Source organism: Athene noctua, chromosome 12 (genome assembly GCF_965140245.1).
Source record: "Athene noctua chromosome 12, bAthNoc1.hap1.1, whole genome shotgun sequence".
NCBI classification, from domain to species: domain Eukaryota; kingdom Metazoa; phylum Chordata; class Aves; order Strigiformes; family Strigidae; genus Athene; species Athene noctua.
In genome coordinates this window covers 24,045,317-24,066,919 of record NC_134048.1, presented here as the reverse complement: position 1 = coordinate 24,066,919, position 21,603 = coordinate 24,045,317, and the positions used below count along the sequence as shown (strand labels likewise).

Genomic DNA, 21,603 nt, shown 5'->3' with positions numbered 1-21,603 from the left:
CGGGACCTTGCGCTGTCAAACCCGGCCGCAGTGACGCGCCGCAGCCGTCCCGGCCGTGGGTCGGGGCGCGGGAGGCGGCGGCCCCGCTCCGTGTGCGCGGAGGTCCCGCGGGTCGCCGGGCTGTACCGGAGCGAGCACGGCTCGGGCACGGGCACGGCCCAGCCGCCTCACCGGCGCTTGGGTCGTTTCCAGCCAGCACACGGGCGGCCCTGGCCCCGCCGCGGCCGGCTGAGCCCTGGGAGCGGGGCTGCGGGAGAGGAGCGGGGCGGCGGCGGGAGCCCTTCGCGCTACCGCGGGGCCGCCGCCTCCCCCCGCGCCGCCGCCTTGGTCCGGCCCGCCCGCGCGCGGGGCGGGGCTCGGCTCCATCTCCCGGCAGGCGCCGCGGCCCGGCAATATGGCGGTGAGTGCGCGCGCGGCCGCCGGCGCCTCAGCGCGGCCGGGCGGGAGCTGCGGGGTCCGCACGGAGGGGCCGCACGGAGGGGCCGCCCGCCTCGCCTGGGGCCGCTGCCGGGCTCCCCGCGCTCCCCTCGGCGCGGCCGCCCCGGTTGGCGGCGGCTCGGCCGTGTGTGGAGCCGGAGGGGCGCGACCCTGAGGGCCGGGACCCTGAGGGCGGCTCCCCCCGGGGCGGCGGCGGGCGGGCAGCCCCTCCGCCCGCCTTCGGGTGTTCCCCCCAGTCGGTTCCGCCGCCGGTATTTCCGGGGAGTTGACGCGCTTTGAAAGCCCGCACTGCTCTCGTGGCTCTACGGGCGGCATAATAATTGGTAAAATGGTAGAGCCGCGCTGGGGTGGATGATTCAGTGCCACGGGGGAGGAAGAGACTGGTGATTAAAGCGCTTGGCATGAGTTAGAGCCTTTCATTAAGTTTTTGTAGTGTCCTTGCTTTCCTTGTAAAGTTACCTTGAGGTTTGCTGTTGTACTTCTGTGATTAATCAGATTTCTTTTTGCCTATATGAGTAAAGGCAGGCACAACTTCTGCCCCACAGTGCCTCGATCTTGGGGGAAAAAACCCACCCAGTCCTCCAACTTTGTGTGTGCCAGGCTTTACGACTGAGGTATCCCTAGTGCATGCACCCTTTAGCGCTTGCCATATGTTGTACGATAAAAGAATAAGGAAGGAATGTTTAATGCTTAATGGTGGTGGTTAAACACTGATGGAATTTAAGGTCGTTTAAATACTTTACCTGAAGAGCTCTCTTTGTAAGCTACAATTAGAGTAGACTTGTATGCCAGGCTCTCCTGGCGTAGGAAGTACTGTTCCCACTTCATGTACAGCAGGATGAAGAAACATTACATGGGGTTTATAAAGAGTCTGGAACAGAAATGGAATTCCATGGGGTGTTTTCACTTGACAATTTATATCCATTCTACCTCCCCAACTCAGATACCTCCGAGTTTGTTATTGGTGAGATGGTCAGTTTGTTAGTGTGTGCATGTTATATTGGCTACTGTAGAGTCCTTTGCCTTGGAAAAAGGTTGTTAACGCTTTCCTGCAGATTTTTGATCTTGTTTGGAAAGGCTGAATCTCAAGGATACAAATTTACGCAGTCTGAATATCAGTCATGTTAATGATGCTCTTGTGAGATTATGCTGCAGTGTCATGGAGTCCAGCAAAATGCTTGCCCATAACAAAATGACTTCAGGAGTGGTCTGTAATATAATACAATTCTGTATAGTTAGTCCGTTAAACCAGAGTTTTCTTCCTTTTTCTGTTTAACAGGAGCGTAAAGGGACAGCAAAAGTTGATTTCCTGAAGAAAATTGAAAAAGAGATCCAGCAAAAGTGGGATGATGAGCGAATCTTTGAGACTGATGCTTCGGATGGGCAGAACCAAAAGAGGTATCATCACGTTTTTTTACAGGTTTTTATCTTGAACTGCTTGAAATGTCTTTTCAAAATAACTTTTCCTTCAAAACCCAGGGGGGAAAGCAGTGGCCTGTTTTGAACAAATAGTGTTCGTGGACCATATGGAGGCACTTTCATATGCATTAAGTTGGCACTTCTGTAGCTGACGAGATGAACCAGTGGTGAACGTGTGTTGGCTGAGTTCCAACAGGATGAAGAAAGCCTTTTCCTCATTCCCTGGTAGTATCAGTACCTTCTGGGATCTTCAAAATGGATTCTCTTTGGTGCCCTCTATTGTTTGACATGGAAGAGGCTTCTCGGTGTGGTGCCTGAGCCCTTGCTAGTGGGAGGCTTTTACTCTCCCAGTTAGGAAGGACCACTCCTTTATCTGAAGGAAGGTGTGTCCTTGCTCTGCTTCGCTGAGAAAGAAAATTGCTAAACAAATATTTTGGGTCCTAGTGTAGGCCAGCCTGGTTTATTTTGTGTAGAAGTGGATGAGGGCCAGGCGTGTGGTCACTGCTGTTCCTCGGGTGAGGCGCTGTGGCTGCTTTTAGTCCATGTGGCAGGGGTTTGTCCCGTGGGCCTCTTCATCGTGGAGCTTCAGTTTGTGCTTCTGCTGTGATCTGCAGCTCCAGCAAAATTAGTCCCAGGACTGAGTAAGAAATGAGGGACCCAAATAGGTCAGAAGTTTTGAATGCTGAATTAGGAGGTGTAATAAAAACTGTTATGGGGGAGTGTGTTGCTCATGTGGTAGAACTCTTTTTTTTAAAACTTAAATGCAGTCTGTGCTTTAAGTATTCACTTCCTTATAGGTTGGAATTTAAGACTGTAATTAATACTTAGTTTCTGACTGAAAATGAAAGTAGTAGGTCAGTTTTACAATATGGAGCAATTTAAGATGAAATTTCGGTGTTACCGTGATAACACTTGTAAGTGAAACTGTTATAACAATATTTTTTCTTGCGTTGAGCTGGTAAATATCTACTGCAGTGTAGATGGAACTGCTAGAAGAGATCTGTGCTGTTCATGCACCACTCGGTCATAGGAAGTGAGAGCAGGAATATCTGTATCATTATTTATCATTATTAACGCTTACAGTCATTCAGAGAAAATGGGCCAGGAGAGATGTCTTGTAATATGGTTGGCCTTTTCCAAAACTCAGACTTCAATAAATTCTTTGATATAATTCCTGTTTGGACTAGAGGAGACTCCCTAGGAAAAGAATCTAACCCTTACTTAAAAAGAATGGAATTCCACGACAGATCTCCTCAGGTTGTTTTAATGGCTGACAGTGCTCCTGATAATATATTTTTTAATATTATCTAAAGTTTTTTATTGACTATGAAGTTCTCTAACTTCAGTTCCAGTCACTGCATTTGTTGTGGTTTTGATTCTTTGCTTGAAGCTTCCTCTGCTAATGTAATTTCACTGTGTTTGTAGAGGGACTATGTCTGAACCATCTCTTGTTTTCTGCTGTTTCCATGTAATAATGCCAGTGGTAGGGCCACCTTTGTTCTTTTATTTTGTTAAAATAAAAGGAAGAACCCCTCTTGTTGCTATCATCTCTGTACTTGAATTTGTACTGAGGTTTATCTGGGTTTTTCCTTGCCTTTTTAGTATTTGTCTCTTCTATAATTCATTTGAACTGCTGTGAATTTTATCTTGTTTTTCTTATATCTTAAGGATTTTTTTAATAGAGCATTCTACTTGTAATCTATGCTGGTTTTGGTCAACATAACATTTTTCTTTTATAATGGCTTTCTGGGCTTGTGGTAGAATATCCCGGAGCTGCTGTCTGTTGATTGTGGAAGGTGCTGATTGCTTTGCTTAAATTCTCCCGCACCTGGCTGGTTTCATAACTGTTCTCAGCTTTCTCAAGTTGGTGGTTCTAAAGTCCCAGGACGGGTAGTGCTGGTTCAGGCTCTGTTTGCTCTCCGTGTGGCAGGTACGTTCTGCTGAGGTGCGTGAGCAGCTGCTGAGCCTTAACCTCGGGTTCCCTCCTCGGGTTCCTCTGTGGCGAGGGGCTGGCGCTGCCTGGGCCAGCGGAGCTTCCGAGCTGCCTGGGCCAGGACCCCGAGGGACGGTGGAGCAGGGCTGGGGGAAGGAGCAGTGTGCTGCGGGATTTGGAACAAACGTTTAACTCCTGGTCGTGCTCCTGCCCCAGAGGAGCCCCGCAAAGCTTGTTTCAGCCAGGCCCCCGACCAGGCCGGGAGCGCGGCTCCTCTCGGGTAGGGGAGAGGGGCTTTAGCCTCAGTCCTCTGGGGAGCTCTCTGACTGAAACAGCAGCGACCTCGGCAGTGGGAGGTCAGTTATTTGGTGTGTGGGAAAGTCAGACTAAACCAAGGTAACAACCAAAGTGGTGTCACCAGTGGCAGCTTCTTAAGTTGTAATATTTTGCAAGCAAAGAAATGACTTGGCCTTCATTTATCCATGTTTATACATCAGTGGCAGTGTCTGAAGGGAAAGGACATGGCCCAGAGTAGAGAGTAAAGGTGGAGGTAGAAATCTGCAGTGTCCTAAAAATCCAGATATTACCTGAGTTGCTTTGAGAGGTCACGTTACAACAATAGAAGACCTACTCAGAACGCCGTGCAACAATATATCACTGTGAAATGAGTAATTATTTGCAGTGTGCCACTAAAATATCCGAACTTAGACAGTGGGAGATTAAACAAATGACTAAGCCTTTGCAGTAATTAATTTACAGAAGCAGGACTAGAATTTGCTACCTTTGGGAAGATGTTATATCTATTTAAAAGTTGTGATGTCAGTCCTAGGTGGGTTTTTTCTTTTGTGCGTTTGGGGGTTTTTTTTGTTTGCTTGTTTATTTTGAAGGTGATAAAACCTGTTAGTATATCAGTTCTTTAAAATCAAAGGCTCGTGTTACTGACAGGGAAAATATTATTTTAATGTCACAGTGGGCTGATAATAGGTGAACATACCAGTTAACTGTTTTATTTGTGCATCTTCTGATGGTCATTTAAAAAGCTAATTACATGTTTTAATTCTTTGAATTTCTTCTCAGCCAAGGAAAGTACTTTGTTACCTTTCCTTATCCCTACATGAACGGCCGCCTTCACCTGGGACACACGTTTTCTTTATCTAAATGTGAGGTAAAAACTTTCCTTTGCCAATACCTTTAAACACTAATCTAGAACAACAGCTAGTTTTGTAGTTAAAGTTTAAGCTAACAGAGTGCCTTCTTAGAGTACTTCATAGATTCAATAATGACTTATTCAAACTTTCTTTTTTTCCCATATTTTCAGTGGAAATATTGCTGGTTGAAGAGAAATGCCACTCATGACTTTTTTAATTCTAGGAGACTAGACCACAGGTGTTTCCTCTATTCATTTTTTCAGATTTGCCAAGATTTTTAGGAGGTGCTGCTAAATGGCACACACTTCCCAAGAAACCTTACTGTCTCTTTTGTTTGTGACTGCTGTGCTCTGTCACCTGTGTGTTAACTAACAGGTTTTAGGTACTAGTGGATAGGATTCCACAAAACTGATCTTTCCTTTGCCCCCATTCTTCTCTAGTCAAAAACAGCCCCCTGAAAATTAGGAAATCTTGTGCTTATGCAGTCAGGCAGTGGCAGATCTGATGGCAAAATCCAGTTTCACCACCTTTTCTGTTAATTAAGTTTCCTGGATGCTGTTGACTGCATTCATCGATCTGTTAGAAGTTTCATGTTAAAAAAGGATTTGCACTGTTTTTCAAGAAGGGCACCAGCTTACCCTTATGCCGTTCTTGTTTCTTCTGTTTCATTTTTCCACTTCATATAGTTCGCAGTTGGGTACCAGAGGCTAAAGGGAAAGAACTGCTTGTTTCCATTTGGCCTGCACTGCACTGGGATGCCTATAAAGGTAAGATGTTTTGAGTCACTAAGGGCTTTTTCTAATGTTTTTTATACTTACGACTACTGAGAGCATTGCTTACTGTCCATTGTGAGCGTCATGTTAATCTAGTCAAAAATTCATCAAGACAGTGTCATTTGGAACCTGAATCTGTGGTAAAGATGTGTTGTGCTTGAACTGTACATTATCACTTTCTAGAAAATAAAGTGCTTTAGAAACAAGTTCACCTGTTGTATTTTTTCATTTGCAAGAAAATCCTCACTGCACACCTCTTCCTGCCATGGCAGGCGTTCTCGAGGTTGCAGCATCTTCTAGAAGTTAATGCAGTCTCCAGAAAAAGCTTAAAGCGTTGTAGAGGAATGCAGAGTGTTACCAGTAAAAAGCTCTCTGTAGCTATGACGGAAGCCACTGCCACAGAAAGGTGCTGATAGACTACTCATAACTCTATTTAGGCTTGTGCAGATAAGCTAAAAAGAGAAATGGAACTATATGGCTGCCCACCTGAATTTCCTGATGAGGAGGAGGAGGAGGAAGAAAATTCTGCTAAAAAAGAAGAAGAAATTATCATCAAAGACAAAGCAAAAGGCAAAAAGGTGAGCAAACCAAAGACCTGGATTGGTAGCTGTGCTCTCAAAGCTTCAAAGTGTGCATTATGAGTTTTTCTTCCTTTGCACTTGGAGAAACCTGTGGCACAAATATTTTGATTGTTTTTTCCAAGATAGCTGGGTACTTTTAAGGTAGACTTGAAAAAAATGCATCAGCTGCATGGTTCCAGAGATACCGTTGTAATGCATGAAATCTTGGTGGTGAGCTGGGGCGCTGTTTGATAGTTTCCTGAGAAAAATGAGACCATCCAGAGTAATACTCTGATTTTTTTTCTTTTTTTTTTTCTTCCCCGCACAAAGCGTTCACAAACAAGTTGTAGGAAATAACCCTGCTTTCTCAGAGGTAGGGGATGTATGCACCCACTATTCTGATTATTCTCCTGTACGTTGGTATCTAGCCTGTTCTGGCTAGATACGTAAGTAAAGTCACCCAGACTAGTTTGGCTTATCAGGTATTTAAATGAGATTTATGACTTTGAGTATCACAAAACAAGGAAAAGAATCAAGTCTAGGAGAAATTTAGAGATGATGTTGTGTATGTTGTTTACGCTAAAGAGGTGGTGACACTGGAAGCCTTAGATGTGGGGTTCTGTCTGCTCGGCATCGACAGAGGGTGTGACCTTGCTGCTCCCGGGGGTAGTAAGTTGCTGTTGGGTATGGACGTGAGATACTCGAAGGGCAATAGCTGGAAAAAGTAATATGAGCAAAGTAACAGCAGAAAAGGTTTCCGATACAAGGATGTAGTGCAGGATGCTCCACCTCCTCACAGGGAAAGCCCCCCCTTGTCTGAGCAGGTCGCTTCTTGCCAGTCTCCCATGGCACGCCCTCTCTGCAGGCGCGTCGGTGGGGTGGAGGCACGGAGCCGTTGAAAAGCGGGGGGGTAGTGTATGTACAGCTGGGTACAAGCTCGGAAATGGTGTAGCTCAGAAACTAATCATCAGTCTTCACTGCTAGAGAAAGGGTGCTAGAATATTTGTATTAACTTGTAGATCTGGAAATAGAAGCAGTAACGTTAATAGAGAAGCTGCTCCCGAGCGCATGACGCTCTCGTGAGCACGAGGACACGCGCTTTCTCCTCACCGCAGTTGTCCTTTCAGAGCAAGGCTGCTGCCAAGACTGGCTCCTCCAAGTACCAGTGGGGAATCATGAAGTCTTTGGGTCTCTCTGATGAAGAAGTCGTCAGTTTTTCTGAGGCTGAGCACTGGCTGGAGTATTTCCCTCCCCTTGCTGTCCAGGACCTGAAAAGCATGGGACTGAAGGTAACCGTATGAACTCCAAAACCGGGTTGTGAGAGCAGCTGTACTTGTGGTGGTGTTATGTGTATGGGTATGTTGCTTCTCCTTTGAGACTTTCTGCATAACAACATTATTCTAGAAACGTTTCTCATATTTATGGAATTATTAATTTAACCTTTTAGTAGCCTTGGGTGATAATTAAGCACTTTCTTATATAGTGCTCATACCCTGTGCAATGTTCACGACTGGGAACAAGAATTGAATAAAGGAATTCTGACTTCACTTCTGGTTTCCATATTAGATAACTGTTCCATAGTTTTAGGAAGGGTAATGACGTGACATTAGATAAAGATGCTTGTGCTACTAACAGTAGATTTTAAAAAACAAAGACTGGTAGAGATGATGAAACGAGGCAGTGCTGAAATCTAGCTTGAGTGGTTGGTTAAAACTGATACAAAATCTTTGAAATTTGTCAGCGGACGGGGCCCTCGAGTCTTTGACATCTCGGCTGTGAAAGAGAGTGTGCATACAGACTGCATGGGAGGGTTTGGGTGGGGAGGGACTGTAAAGCCCCTCCAGTGCCACCCCCTGCCCCGGGCAGGGACACCTTTCACTAGCCCAGGTTGCCCAAAGCCCCGTCCTACCCGGCCTTGAGCCCTCCCAGGGAAGGGGCAGCTATGTTTTATTCATAGTTATGTTTTTAAGCATGGACCGTTTGTGTGATACGTACTTGCATTATCTTTTTGGAGATAAACTTTTTATTTTTAAAATTAATAGTTTTGCTATTGTGAGGGTCCTTGAATTTCTTTATTGTATTTACTTACCAGAGGCTCTTACACATTTCCAGGTGGATTGGCGCCGTTCTTTCATCACCACAGATGTTAATCCTTATTATGATTCCTTTGTTCGATGGCAGTTTCTTACATTAAAGGAAAGAAATAAAATTAAGTTTGGGAAACGGTAAGCCTACCACTCCACTCTGAGTTTATTGTGAATATGGATAAGCTCAGCTTTACCAAAGACAGAGCCCTGTGACAGGTCTCTAGAACGTGCTTATAATTTAGATCAAACTGGGATCCTTTTATTTCTGTGCTCCACTAGACATGGTAAAGGAGGTATTTATGTGCCAGCAAAGTGTGTGAGAATGTGTGCCTCTCTTAGTTTTTCCATGGATGCCAGCTCAAAGCAAAATAGGGCCAGTACCGAAAGCTCTTGCAAAAACTGAACGTTGGCATTGGTGGAAACAGATTTACACAAAATATGAAAATATCATTAAGTGGTCTCTTTTTCATAAAGACTTTTTTCCCCTCTCTTGGTCTACACATTGTTGTATTTGCTACTAAATGTATTTGCTACTAAAGCTACTACTTTTTCTAGATACACAATTTATTCTCCAAAAGATGGACAGCCTTGCATGGATCATGACAGGCAAACAGGAGAGGTAGTATTTTTAATGGACGTTTTTATGTATTGCGTATGATCTTAAATTCTGAATGAAAAAATAAATTGTATCTCGGAGCAAAATATATATTGTTCATAGAGTTATTGGTTCTCAGTTGTCAGTAAGTGTGAAAATTGAATGAGCTCCTCTATTGAGAATATTTATCTTGAACTGTGCATAGTATTTTCCACCACAGCTGTTTTCTGTGATTATTTGGCAATTTGTGCCAGCAGCATCACTACATCCTATCATTTTCTATCTGTTGAAACAACAAATCAGCTGTTACTAACTCGTATATTGCTGAGATAGTGGCAGTGACGAGTAAATTTTTGGATGGAGGGATAAAGTATAACGTGTCTCTCTGGTCTGCATTTTAGCACACAGCCATTTGTATCAATGGAAATATGATTTACTCTGGAGAAAGCATCAGTAGCTTAAAGAGCATTTGGGTTTGGTTCCTACCGAATAGGATTTATTTTCTTTACTGCCTGAGTCAATGTTATGTATTGATTGCTGCGTTGTTTGTGAATTGTAGGGTGTTGGGCCTCAGGAATATACGCTAATAAAAATGAAGGTGTTGGATCCTTATCCTGCGAAATTAAGGTAGGTCTTGAATTTGTAATGGCAAATAGGTTCTATCTTATGGCCGGAAGTGACCATGAAATGAGACAGTCTGTTTTGCCTAATGCAGAATTTAATTTTACCCTGTTACTTCTGTCACTTCAAAGACTTGGTCTCTGTTTTGAGCTCGTATGTTCACTAGGCTGTGTGGAACTCAAATCGGAGTTTAAAAAAAACAAAAACAGAAAATGGAAAACCCACAAAGAACTTTATGACCCACTTTCAACCCTTAGGAAATGTTACTTAAAAGTTCATATTGGCTTAAAAGCATGTTCTGTATCTTACCCTGAATGTTTTTATTTTGGTGACTTGTAAAATACTTTTTTTTCCCCCAGTGGCTTAAGAGGAAAAAATATCTTCTTGGTAGCTGCTACGCTCAGACCAGAGACCATGTTTGGACAGACCAACTGCTGGGTTCGCCCAGATATGAAGTACATCGGCTTTGAAACTGGGACCGGGGATATTTTTATCTGTACCCAAAGAGCTGCCAGGAATATGTCCTACCAGGGCTTTACAAAAGATAATGGAGTCGTACCTGTTGTCAAGGAGCTGATGGGAGAAGTAAGCGCCTTGCAGCTTGCTGGCCAGGCTTGTCTCTTCCTGGGAAGGTTATGCTTACAAAGGGGGGGGTAGAATTCTATTGATAAAGAAAACAGAGGAGCTATTGCAGGAACTTTGGAGTGCTTAGTGACTAAGCAAACAATCAGAAGAGAGGTTCCTTGGCAGCTGAGCTACAACTACTGCTGGGAGATTAACGTGATGCACTTACCCGTGGACAAATGCATTGCTGCTGCCTTAGCATGACTGGGTGAACAAATGGTTGTAAGTGATGTTTTTAGAGGCGCTGGGAAGAGCGATGACTCCTCTGCGAGGAATGGAAAGGGGCAGAGAAAAGAAATGTCTAGAAAGGGTGAAGAGGGCTTTTTGCTGATGCTGAAATTTCTTAGCTTAGTAGTTGAACGTTAGTGGGTTTGATATTTGCCATCCTTAAGTTCTGTGCTTTGAGTAGGTGTAGCTGGTGGCATTTGTTCATCCTAATACAAAGCATCTTCATGCTGTTTACATCACTGTCTCCATTCACTGAGACTTGTCACCATCTTTCTTCATCCTGCTTTGAAGGGTGAACTAGAAAATAAAGTTTTTGTTTCTTTGCTAGTAGACATGATGTGAATTCAAGCAAATTAGGGAGGTAGAAGACAACTGCAACATCTAGACTGCCTCTTGTCAGTGCATAAACGGTCTTGACAATATATTTTTCCTGCCTTTGTTTAATCCGGGTTTTGACACCAGCTTCCCAATTCATTCCTGTCTTGATGCTGATGTGCTTCAGATATTTGGAGGCAAACTGTTCTGCTGTTTACTGTCTTTTTCCAACTCTACACTGCAGTAGTTTTGCGTTCTCTGAATTACTTTATCTGGCATTTGACTTTTCTACCGGTAGTTCATATACTGTCTCAAACAGTACACACTTGCTTTTCATATGTACTTCCTCCTCATCTAACTACATATATATATTTCAATTTACTCGTTTGTAATGTGTAAGGAATGCCAGCAAATTTAAAGAGTGTTTGGCTAGTCTGAAAAAGTGCTATTTATTGTAATGATATTCCTTTGTCCTGCATAGGAGATTCTTGGCGCTGCGCTTTCGGCACCTCTCACCACCTACAGAGTTATATATGTTCTTCCCATGCTCACAATCAAGGAAGATAAAGGTAACTCGACAGCAGCATCTTGCCAGAGCCTCTTTGATGGGCACTGTGCACTCAGTACGTGTTGACTAATCTTGTTACCTGTTGTATCTTTGTCAAGGAACTGGAGTGGTAACAAGTGTTCCCTCTGATTCTCCGGATGACATTGCAGCCCTGAGGGATTTGAAAAAAAAACAGGTTGGTTTAACTGAACTGCTTCTGTTTGTTTCCTTTCCATAGCGTGGAGGGTCAAAAGTGGATATACAGTGGAACTCCCTGTAACTGGAGTTTTGCCATTTCTAACTTGCAATCAAGGTAATTAAAAATAAATTAAGTTAAAACCAGCTGGGTTGGGATAGGTGTTTATGCTCAGACTTCAAGAAGAGTTTTGGATGAGAATTGTGTAACTTCTGCGGCATGTTAAGGTAGAGGAGAGTACCAGTAAAATAGAAATAAATTCCTGTTGTGGAAATGACTCCCAGAGATGAGATTAAGACCTCTGTAAGAATTTCAGATGAGACTTAAAGGAGTTGTTCCTGTTACAGCTTCAAGAGTACATCAGCATCTGAACAGCTATCCCTGGCAATTCAATTTTTGTCCCACTTGTTTTCAGAGTAGAGCAATACTGTTTTTTCCCTTCTTAAAAATATAGACAATTCTGACAGAGAATCACCTGGAAATGAGATGGGGATTAAACTCTGGTGTGAGAAATGGTGGTAAGGCAGAGAAGTGGCTTTGTCTGCTTTATAAAATATTATGTACAAAAAACCCCCTATGAATGCATAAAAGCCTTTAAATCTAGAACATTTTTCTTCTATCCACATCGCATTCTTTTTTTTTTCTAACTTTCAAAGGCTATGAGGGTGAAGTATGGCATCAAAGATGAAATGGTCCTGCCATTTGAACCGGTGAGTACACCCACATGTGTCCGTCTGCCGTACACTTCCCCTTGTATTCACTGATGAGGAGTGACCAAGAGCTGTGCCTGCCTGTTCCAGGATTTCTATTTAAAGTCCTTGGGGGAAGGACCTGAAAAGTTTAAAGTTTTCATGTTTTGCTTTAGTTGTACTATTTGGTCTGTGAGGGGTTGCAACCAAGGCTTGTTATTCTGTGCCATACTTAAGAGATACAGGAAAATATAATTTTTTGTGGGAATTCCTATTTTGGAGAATGGATCACATTGTACTGGTAACCTTTTGGTTGATGAAAATTTTGCAGCCTTAGAGGCCAGATTATTACTGTATCTGTTCTGTGCAAAGAGTTCAAGTCCCTTACTGTTAACACGGACTCATGGCTGAATCAGTTTTTGTTAGAAAACAGAGGTTACGGGGGAGGCCCCCTGACGTCCTGCGTCACCCTCGCTGCCCCGGGCTGGCTTCAGTCCTGGTAGGGCCTGGGACCAGTGTCACCTTGGGAAGTGCAGCTGGGTTATGGCTTGTAGGAGGGCACTGCTGGGAACTGGTGGTTTGATGAGTGGAATTGCACTAATGCTGTGTAAGTCCTGTGTAACTTGATCAGCGTTAGACGCCGCAGATGTGCGGAGTAGCACGGTACAGCAGAGGTCTGACACAGCCCTGGCACCTGCTTCTGCTGCCGTCAGGGTTCTTTGGCTAACACTGCTTTTGGCCCACGTAGCACAAACGCTGTCAGGTAACAAGTAACAACTGCTGTTTCCCCCTTCATAATCCCTGGTTCAGGCTCCCCTGTCAGCCTGGGGACTGCAAAACAGCAAATATCTGTGTTTCCTTCAACACATCCCTTCTAGTAAAGCTTGTGAAATCCGGGAAACAAATCTTAGTGTGGATTTTGACACACAGATAACTTGAACTGAATATCTGACATGATTTTGTTAATTCCCAGGTGCCCATCATTGAGATCCCAGGCTATGGCAACCTTTGTGCTCAATCAGTCTGTGATGAACTCAAAATCCAGAGCCAGAATGACAGAGAGAAGCTTGCTGAGGCCAAGGAGAGAGTGTACCTGAAAGCATTTTATGAGGGAGTAAGTAATAAAAGATTTTGAGAAGTGTTTTCTTGCTGAGTTTGAGTAGGAGAAAAAAAGTACGTAAAGATAAAGACTTAAAAAACCCACGCAACAAAAACCTGCATGGAAGAGGGAGGTTTTTCTTTCCCAGACCACTTTTTGTTTAGACTTCTGCAGTCAGGTTCTGCAGTTACGCAGAACTGAAGAAAGAGAATGGAGGAATGTATGACTGCAAACTGAGATTTATAATCTGATTTCCTAGCAAGTGATCACCTCCTGGGGAGTTGGTCAGTTTTGTTACAAGTATTGATTTGGAAACTGGTGTGAGAAGAGCAACATGTTGGTGTGGGGTGTGTTTGGGTTTTTTTGGGTGTGTGTTTGTTGGTGGTGGTTTGGTTTTGTTTTTCCCCTCCTGTTTTTACTGGTGTAGTGGCTTGCTGTGATGTATTCCTCAGCTGTTGTGTAAGCTGGCGACAATTTTTATTTATGAATATCTGTGTTCGATTGCCTGTGTGCATGCTGACATGTATACCCATTCATTTTGAGTAAGGATGACTGTATTTTAATGAAACCCCCCCCACCCCTTTATTCTTTTTGCATGTCAAAGATTGCAGTAACTGTTACTTTATGTTGATCTAAAGAGCTACTACATCTCTTGTTAATTTAAAAATTAAACTCCTGTGACTCATCTTTTACAGGTAATGTTGGTGGATGGATTCAAAGGACAAAAGGTTCAAGATGTCAAGAAATGTATTCAGAAGATGATGGTGGATAATGTATGTGGTAGTATGCACACAGTTTCTCCTAAATGATCCATTTTATCCTTTTCACAGTAGCAGAGTTGCTAAAGAAGCCTCTGTTTTGGTTCTGTGGTTCTCTCAGTGGTGCTCTGGACTGCTACGGAGTTTGAAATACTGCTAAAAGAGGACCTCGTGTTCTGGGACTGAGTGGGATGAATAGCTTAATTAGGGACCTCTTATTCCCTGCTTCATCCCATCACCTTGTCTAGGGAATGTTTCGGTGGTCTGATTTAACCTTTGGTGTAGTTGGGAAGATCCCAGAGCTGGCGGGGGATCCGAGTGGTCGGTGTTTTTCAGGCCTGCCAACAGAGGATGTCTGTGATGTGCAGACGCCCCGTTCCTGGGGCTCGTGCAGAGAAGGGAGTGCTAAACGAACAATGATCATGGCATCTCTCTAACAAGATTTTCCTGGCAGGGACTGTAAGTGGGAGACGCTTCAGTTATTTAGTCAATATTCCCTTCTTGCAACACTGTTGTGGTCAGGTTGTAATACAGCACTTCATCCTGCACCAGAACACGTGGTGTGTGAAGGTAGAACTAAAGCTCACGGTTTTATTTTTTGTTACCTTCCTCCCTCCTTATGTCCTCCAGGATTTCTAGTAACTGTTTGAATCAGTAGGGGCATAGTCAATGAGTAATATTTTATGTTCTGTCCTCCTTTTTGTCATGCGTGGAGACATTCTTTACAAATTATGTGAACTGATACCTCAGAAGTACAGAGTCACGCGTTGCCCTCGTTTTACTGGAGTGAATACCGAGGCAGAGAGCCTGTGCAGTGATGAAAGCCACGCAGTAAATGCTGTAAAACAGATTAGAATGGAGAGGATGTTTTTTAGCAAGATGTGAGGATTTCGAAGACTTACTTAAATCTTAGCTTTTATTGTCCTTTCAACTCTTAGGGTGAAGCCATGATTTATATGGAGCCTGAGAAACCAGTTACATCAAGGTCCGCTGATGAATGTGTTGTGGCCCTTTGTGATCAGTGGTGAGTGAAGTAAAACTGTAGTCACAAAGTTACTGCCCAGTTATGTCCTACTTGCGGATTGCTTTATTACAGTAAACTTTTCCTGACCGTAGGTATTTAGATTATGGTGAAGTGAACTGGAAGAAACAGGCATCGGAGTGCTTGAAACATCTCGAGACGTAAGTTAGGAAAGCGGCTGTGAAGGGGAGTGATCACCTGCCACTGCACGTGGTGGTCTGGGGGGGCTGTGAGGAATAACAGCTTATTTCTTCCAGGTTTTGTGAAGAGACTAGGAGGAATTTTGAAGCTACTTTAGGTTGGCTACAAGAGCATGCATGCTCCCGGACGTATGGCTTAGGTAGGCAAACCACTCCTCTCTCACTCAGTGCTTCACAGGGATGTACTCATCCCTTCATTTGGAAGGCTTAAGTGCTACCTAGAATCCAGAGTGGTGTAGGTAAGTGTAGAATGATTATTCCAACTCACATCTTGCCCCAGCATCCCAGAGAAGGCACTTTCTTGAAAACACATGTGGCTGGGGTAGTTTTACTTTTGCATTACTACGGTGATTCTGTGCAGCATCTCTGTAGCTTTTTGCCTGGGTCATTGATTTGGGAGGGACCCCAAAAGAAGGAACTAATACCATTTCTTGGGTGTTCTCCTTAAATTCTGACTAGCCTTCATCTTGTGTGGCCTGTGACATGGGACAGCTACTATAACTGCATTATAGTACACAGCAAATGAGGTTTGTTTGACAGTTGTGTTAAGGATAAGCACGAATACTTGCATGTGTATATATATATATGTTCCACCAGAAGTCCTAATGTGCTTATGTGTGCTTGAGTGTCGTGCTGCAGAGGGGCGGCTGTGACTGTGTCGATCTCTGCTAGGCACCCGGCTGCCCTGGGACGAGCAGTGGCTGATCGAGTCTCTCTCCGACTCGACTATCTACATGGCCTATTACACGGTGGCTCACCTGCTGCAGGGAGGGAACCTGAGGGGCCAAGGAGAATCTCCTCTGGGCATCAGGTAGGGAGGGCGGGTCAGTTGCATTCGGTGTGCTTGTCTCCTGAGTTCTTGACAAAGACTTGACAAGGAGGCTGATTCTTTGCTTTTGTTGTTAAAACTTAATCTGCTGCTAGCTAGGTTACAGCAAATCTGCAGAAGGGAAATAAGGGAAGAGAAGAGAGTATGGTGGGCAAAAGAGAGAGGAGGAGTGCCCCTGAAAGCAAACTGTATGCGGAGTAAATCACCTTTTTAAAATATTTGTTGGACTTGCCTTGAAATGGTCCTTGCCAGGTGTTTTTGAGAGAGTGGTTTCAGTGGCTGCTGAAGTGTCTGTGCTTATGGAGACCACTTTGCAACCATGAACAATTGCGGGCTTCAGTGTATAAAGTGAGAAGATGAGCACTTAGTTTTCGTCAGTGTATTAGAAGTTGGTAACTCTCTTAGAACCATCTTTTGTCCAAAAGTCATATGTGGAAGCCCTCAAAGTAAGAGGGAGAAGGCATTTGTACCAAAACACCTTCTAAGGCTGCTCTGTGACCTCTGGGTTGGAGTGGTTGTGAACTTTCAGTGATAGAGATCAGGGAGATGAGATACTGCAACTAGTCTAGCGTTGAAGAAACCCCACTTCCAATCTTGCCTTGAATCTTAGGCCCTAATTCTGTGGGTTTTATGAGCTGTTTTCTGGAGTAGGTTGCACATTGGAACTGGGACTTACCTTATTCAATACTATAGCTAATCTGAAAAACATTTCCAAAGTAAAGATTCTTACAAACAGAAATAGTTCTGAAAGACTTGGCAAGGCTTTCATTTTGCTCCAACCTCTCTAATTAGAGAGAGGCTGCCTCCATACTAGTCATGTCTGGAAACAAACTTTGAAGTGAGCATCCTCAGCGCTGAATTATAGATTTGATGTAATTAAGTATATACAATTAGAGTGTACTCTTAGGCACGTAGATAACATCTTTCTTATACTGTTAGCAAACACTTTTTACTAAGACTTTGGGGTAAGGTCAAAGGGGATTTATGGTGCATCATCAGTCACCATTCGGTTACAGCGGTCTCTGGCACTGACCGTAGAGGCTGTTACAGCGCAGCACAGTGATTTAGAGCAGAATCAGCAACTGCCAGAACCAGAAGAGCCGACTGCTGCACCTGGGGCTTCTTCCTGGACGGGTGGTATTGCCCGTCGTTTGTGAGCTGTGCACTGGAGGTACTCTGGGTCCAGAATGCTTTGCTTCTTGGCATGATACAGGCCAGAGCACCTCAGTAGATGTTAACAAAAAGCAAACTTTGATTTGAAATTCTTTAATTTGAAATGTGTGCAGGTAGTATCTGATGGACTCCAGTGAAATTCTAAGGAGCTAGGAATAAAAATCTCTGTAGAAACAAGGATTCTTTTTAAAATGCAGGCCGGTGGCTGCGGAACTGGGGTCCGAGTTGCATCTCATCAGGGTTTTCATTCAAAACTGTGGATCCTACCTCTAGTACTTGGTGAAATGTGTTTACAGTAAAGGTTAATTTTGAGTGGAGTAATTCTATTCCAAGTGGTAAAAGAGCAGTAGGTGACCTCGAGCTGTGGAGCAGCGCTCCTGCACAGGCAGAAGGGACGGCTGCGTGACCTGGCGCGAGGGGCGTCAGTATTCAGGCGAGGTCACAAGTGGTGCTGGGGGAAGTGAGTGTGTGAAGAAATGGTCAGGTTTCCAGGGCATTCAAGATTATGCTTTACTTGATTAATCACTTTTTTTTAATGGGAGTCTTCATTTTTCATTGGGAAATACCAAAGTGCGTTTTAAGCAGGGCATGCATTGAGCACTCTGATTTTGTTTCTGATGTTTGACTGATCTGATCGTAGGTAAAGTACCTGTGCACTCCGTGTCTGTGTTTGCTTATCGAATGGAATATGTTGGGAGAATGAATCAACAGTTCTAAGCTGTCTTGTGTGGAGTGAAGGAGGAACTTTTACTGACATCTCCATATGGGACTAATTCTGTGCAGGGCACACCAAATGAGCAAAGAAGTTTGGGATTACATCTTCTTCAAGGCAGCTCCATTTCCTAAAACGGAGATTCCAAGAGAAAAGTTGGACAAGCTAAAGGAGGAGTTTGAGTTTTGGTATCCTGTGGATCTCAGAGTTTCTGGCAAAGATCTTGTTCCAAATCATCTGTCGTACTACCTCTATAACCACGTGGCTATGTGGTCAGATCAGAGGTGAGTTTGGAGATAACGCCAAACCGGTGTGCAGGAGATAAAGCTGGAGAGTTTGTAGTTCTGGTGCATTTGATGCTGTCTCTTTGGGACTGCGGGATATTCAGAATTCTGTTGGAGATGTATTCTTTCACAATGCAGCTTTGTTACAGTTGTCTGTAGTAGGCTTCTTACCATTATTCCCCTTTTGTTTTTTTTTCTAGAATCCCTTAAAGATTTTAAGATGTAAGATTCTTGCATACAAATTCTAAAACAATATTTAAAGCAAAACTGAAATCTAACTGCATAGCATGACTTCAGCTGACTTGCTGAAAGCCTCTCTGCTCTGACCACTGGAGTTCTAGCATGTAGCATGGGTGACTTGGCAGTTTCTCTCAGCTCTAGAGCAAACCGAAGGGTTTATAGGTCCTAACGAAACAGAACCTTGGCTTGGTGCTGCTTTGGAGGATATGTGTACAAACATACTGAAATAGTGTTGGTGTATCTTTAGGGTTTTTTTCCTCCTTTGGGAGGGGATAGAATACTGAGTATTAGCATCTAAAGCTAAATCCAAATGCAGCTGGTGTTGGGGTTGTGGTGTGTGATGCTCTTTTCCATTTGTTTTAGCTGTCTGTGGAGGTATGAAATGCTCAGGTAGCCACATGAAAAAGAAAATGTACAGAAGTGATGAAAAAAATTTAGCTTTCATTGGCCTGTTTTTATAAAAAAGTCAAATGTCTTCTGTAAATATCTTCTATGGATTTTCCAGTGTTGCACTGTATTCCTGCACTGAGTTTTTAAGTGTCTTAATGAGAGTAAAGTTTTCTTAATTACTTCTCAAGGGTTGTTAAAACACACATATATGCTCCCATGGACTGTGCAGTGCAGGCTGAGGATCTTTGCCAGTCACACGGGGCTTTTAGAGGGATGTCGTTCCGTGCATGCAGATCCCTGTGTGCATTCCCTTGAACCTCTGTTTAGGAGTTGTATAAAACTATATTTAGGAACAGCTGTTTTCTGACACGTAATGAAGATGATGGTGGGGAATTTGCTGTCTGCTTCCTCTGTTGGTAGAGAATTATGGGCCCTGGCTCTGTGGGGTGCTGGGCAGTGCCAGTCCCTGGCCTGTCAGTGCAGCGCAGCTGGGCAGAGGGAGGTGGGGTGAACGAAGTGTAGCTGTCGCTGTGTGCTCCCTGATAATCCCTAGCCCTTACACTGTAGTTCTTTTCATCTTCAAAGACACTTCTTAATTTTTTTTAAGAACCTCCTTGATGTTTTTTGAAAATTCCCCTTAAGGTGTTCATCCTAAACTGGAACATAAAATGTTTGTTCTTTTTTTAAGATAAAGTGTGATTTACTTTGCCAAATGCTTTGTATCTTGTCTTCAGAGAAAAATGGCCAGTAGCTGTGAGAGCAAATGGACATCTCCTCCTCAATTCTGAAAAGGTATGGTGAGGTTTCATGTATGAGATGGCTTTTGTCGTTGTCAAGATAGTCATTTGCCAGCCAGACTGGAAAAATCCTTCTTGGAATTTAAGAGGAGGAAATAGTGAAAATTCTAGTTTCTTCGTTGGTGGCCTCCAGTTTTTCATTCATCATAGATAAAGACCTCTCTTTCCTCCAATTCTATCTAACACTTTTCATAAGCTAGCTCTTGTATAGCTTCACTAGTTTAGTAGATTTCGGTGCATTTCTGTTAAGTTTTAGGGTACTATAGAATGTAGAGTTATTTTTTTACTAAATTTTAGCTTTATTAAGCATTGCAGTAAAAAGAAAAAGTCTGTGCTGATAACTTACTAATGTATGTAAGTACTGAAATTAAATTTAATTAAAAGTGCCTGGGCCTAGGAATTAGGCCTTGGAGACTGTCTAACATGAAGGAAAAAACCCCCCACCAGAGTCCTCCTTGAAAAATAAATGCAGGATGAGCTGAAAACACACACGTAAGTTTAATTTAGGTAATTTCTGGAATTAAATTTTGGTTTGAGTGTCTCGTTTTCCAAAGCCTGACAGAGTCTGGGCATCACGCAGCCGATGCAGGAGGCAGCTGCCCTGTCCCCGCGCTGGGGTGTGCAGGGGCCGGGGGGGTGACAGCCTGTGCCCGCTGCGAGGCGGCTCCCGCGTTCAGCGGTTAGAGGAGTGCTCGTAAAGCCGAGTCTGCTTTTGCCACGAGACCCAGTTCAGATTTGCCAAATTGCTTTTGCTGTGATTCATGAGAAAGTACTTTCAGGTGTGCCCAAAGCCTGGTTGTGTGTCTCTTGCTTATCCAGCAAGGGAGTGGATGTGTGAGAAAGCAAAGACTCTTCTGTTTCTTTCAGATGTCTAAATCTACAGGCAACTTTCTTACCCTAACTCAAGCTGTTGACAAGTTTTCAGCAGACGGTAAGTATGTTCTGACCTGCATCTGGTTTTCAATTATGCCAGACTGACTAAAATTAGTGTTCTGCTCTCAGAGGAGCTGTGGGTTTATTGGAGTATTGAATTGCAATAAATCTACCGCTTGCCGCCTGTTCTTGTTCAAAAGGCTGAACTCTGTTTAGAAAACAGGGGTGCACGTTAGCTCAATTCCCGTTTTGACCAGGAACTGCTCCTGGGGTTGAGCCCTCCCCGAGGGTGCCCGTTTCATTCTCCCACGTTCGCAGAAGGGAGCGGAGCCTCGCACTGTGCCGTAGGTGCAGGCGCTGCGCGTGCGCGCCTGCCCCCGTTCCTTCACGCCTGCTCTTGGCTGTCGGACCCTGGTTGTGCTCTCTCCTGGCTCTTGGTGTCAGGCTGGTTTCCTTCCCGGGGAGGGCAGTGTACCTCTCCTGGGTAAAGAGTGTGCTTTGAGACGTCTCTCTCCAGCTGGCCGGGCACTTTGTAAATTCACTTTGCATTTTATTAACTCACAATGAGAAGTTAGTTGTAACTCATTTTGAGCCCCTGCCTCCTGCATCTCTGTCTGCCAGCTAACGGTGTGCCAGCCCTGTTAGCTGATCCAGCTTCTTTCAGGCATGCGTTTAGCCTTGGCTGATGCTGGAGACACCGTTGAAGATGCCAACTTTGTGGAAGCCATGGCAGATGCTGGTATTCTTCGTCTCTACACATGGGTGGAGTGGGTGAAGGAGATGATTGCCAACAGAGACAGTCTGAGAGGTGGTCCCGCCAGCACCTTCAACGACAGAGTCTTTGCCAGGTACCGTACAAAGGCTAATAATACGGTTTGGTCCATTTTCTTTTTCTTGCAAAGAGCATCTCAGTAGTTATTTTTTTCTACAAATCAATGAATTCCATAAAACATTACAGAACAGGTTATGGGGTTGTGCTGCACTGGTGATGTTGATAGTGCTGTTTTCCACGGTGTTGCCATTATGTGGGGTAGACTATGCAATATTGATGTTT

The 21,603-nt window shown here is 44.0% G+C and overlaps 1 protein-coding gene across 3 annotated transcripts in view; it reads left to right on the top strand.

Moving 5' to 3' along the window:
* The first annotated feature begins 310 nt into the window (after positions 1–310).
* LARS1 (leucyl-tRNA synthetase 1) overlaps positions 311–21,603 on the top strand; it is a 31,774-nt gene continuing 10,481 nt past the window's right edge. Inside the window, exons 1-23 of one of the 3 annotated variants that reach the window (XM_074916496.1) lie at positions 311–400; positions 1,718–1,836; positions 4,868–4,955; positions 5,625–5,705; positions 6,149–6,289; positions 7,399–7,560; positions 8,384–8,496; positions 8,914–8,977; positions 9,513–9,580; positions 9,934–10,159; positions 11,223–11,310; positions 11,408–11,484; positions 12,141–12,194; positions 13,147–13,287; positions 13,968–14,045; positions 14,969–15,054; positions 15,147–15,212; positions 15,309–15,391; positions 15,924–16,062; positions 18,037–18,249; positions 19,614–19,671; positions 20,544–20,607; positions 21,214–21,397. In XM_074916496.1, coding sequence (XP_074772597.1) covers positions 395–400; positions 1,718–1,836; positions 4,868–4,955; positions 5,625–5,705; positions 6,149–6,289; positions 7,399–7,560; positions 8,384–8,496; positions 8,914–8,977; positions 9,513–9,580; positions 9,934–10,159; positions 11,223–11,310; positions 11,408–11,484; positions 12,141–12,194; positions 13,147–13,287; positions 13,968–14,045; positions 14,969–15,054; positions 15,147–15,212; positions 15,309–15,391; positions 15,924–16,062; positions 18,037–18,249; positions 19,614–19,671; positions 20,544–20,607; positions 21,214–21,397 — 2,399 coding nt within the window. In that variant the 5' untranslated portion in view covers positions 311–394. Of the gene's footprint in view, positions 401–681; positions 844–1,717; positions 1,837–4,867; positions 4,956–5,624; positions 5,706–6,148; positions 6,290–7,398; positions 7,561–8,383; positions 8,497–8,913; positions 8,978–9,512; positions 9,581–9,933; positions 10,160–11,222; positions 11,311–11,407; positions 11,485–12,140; positions 12,195–13,146; positions 13,288–13,967; positions 14,046–14,968; positions 15,055–15,146; positions 15,213–15,308; positions 15,392–15,923; positions 16,063–18,036; positions 18,250–19,613; positions 19,672–20,543; positions 20,608–21,213; positions 21,398–21,603 lie in introns of those variants that run through there. The other 2 variants (XM_074916498.1, XM_074916497.1) reach the window with 2 other exon arrangements.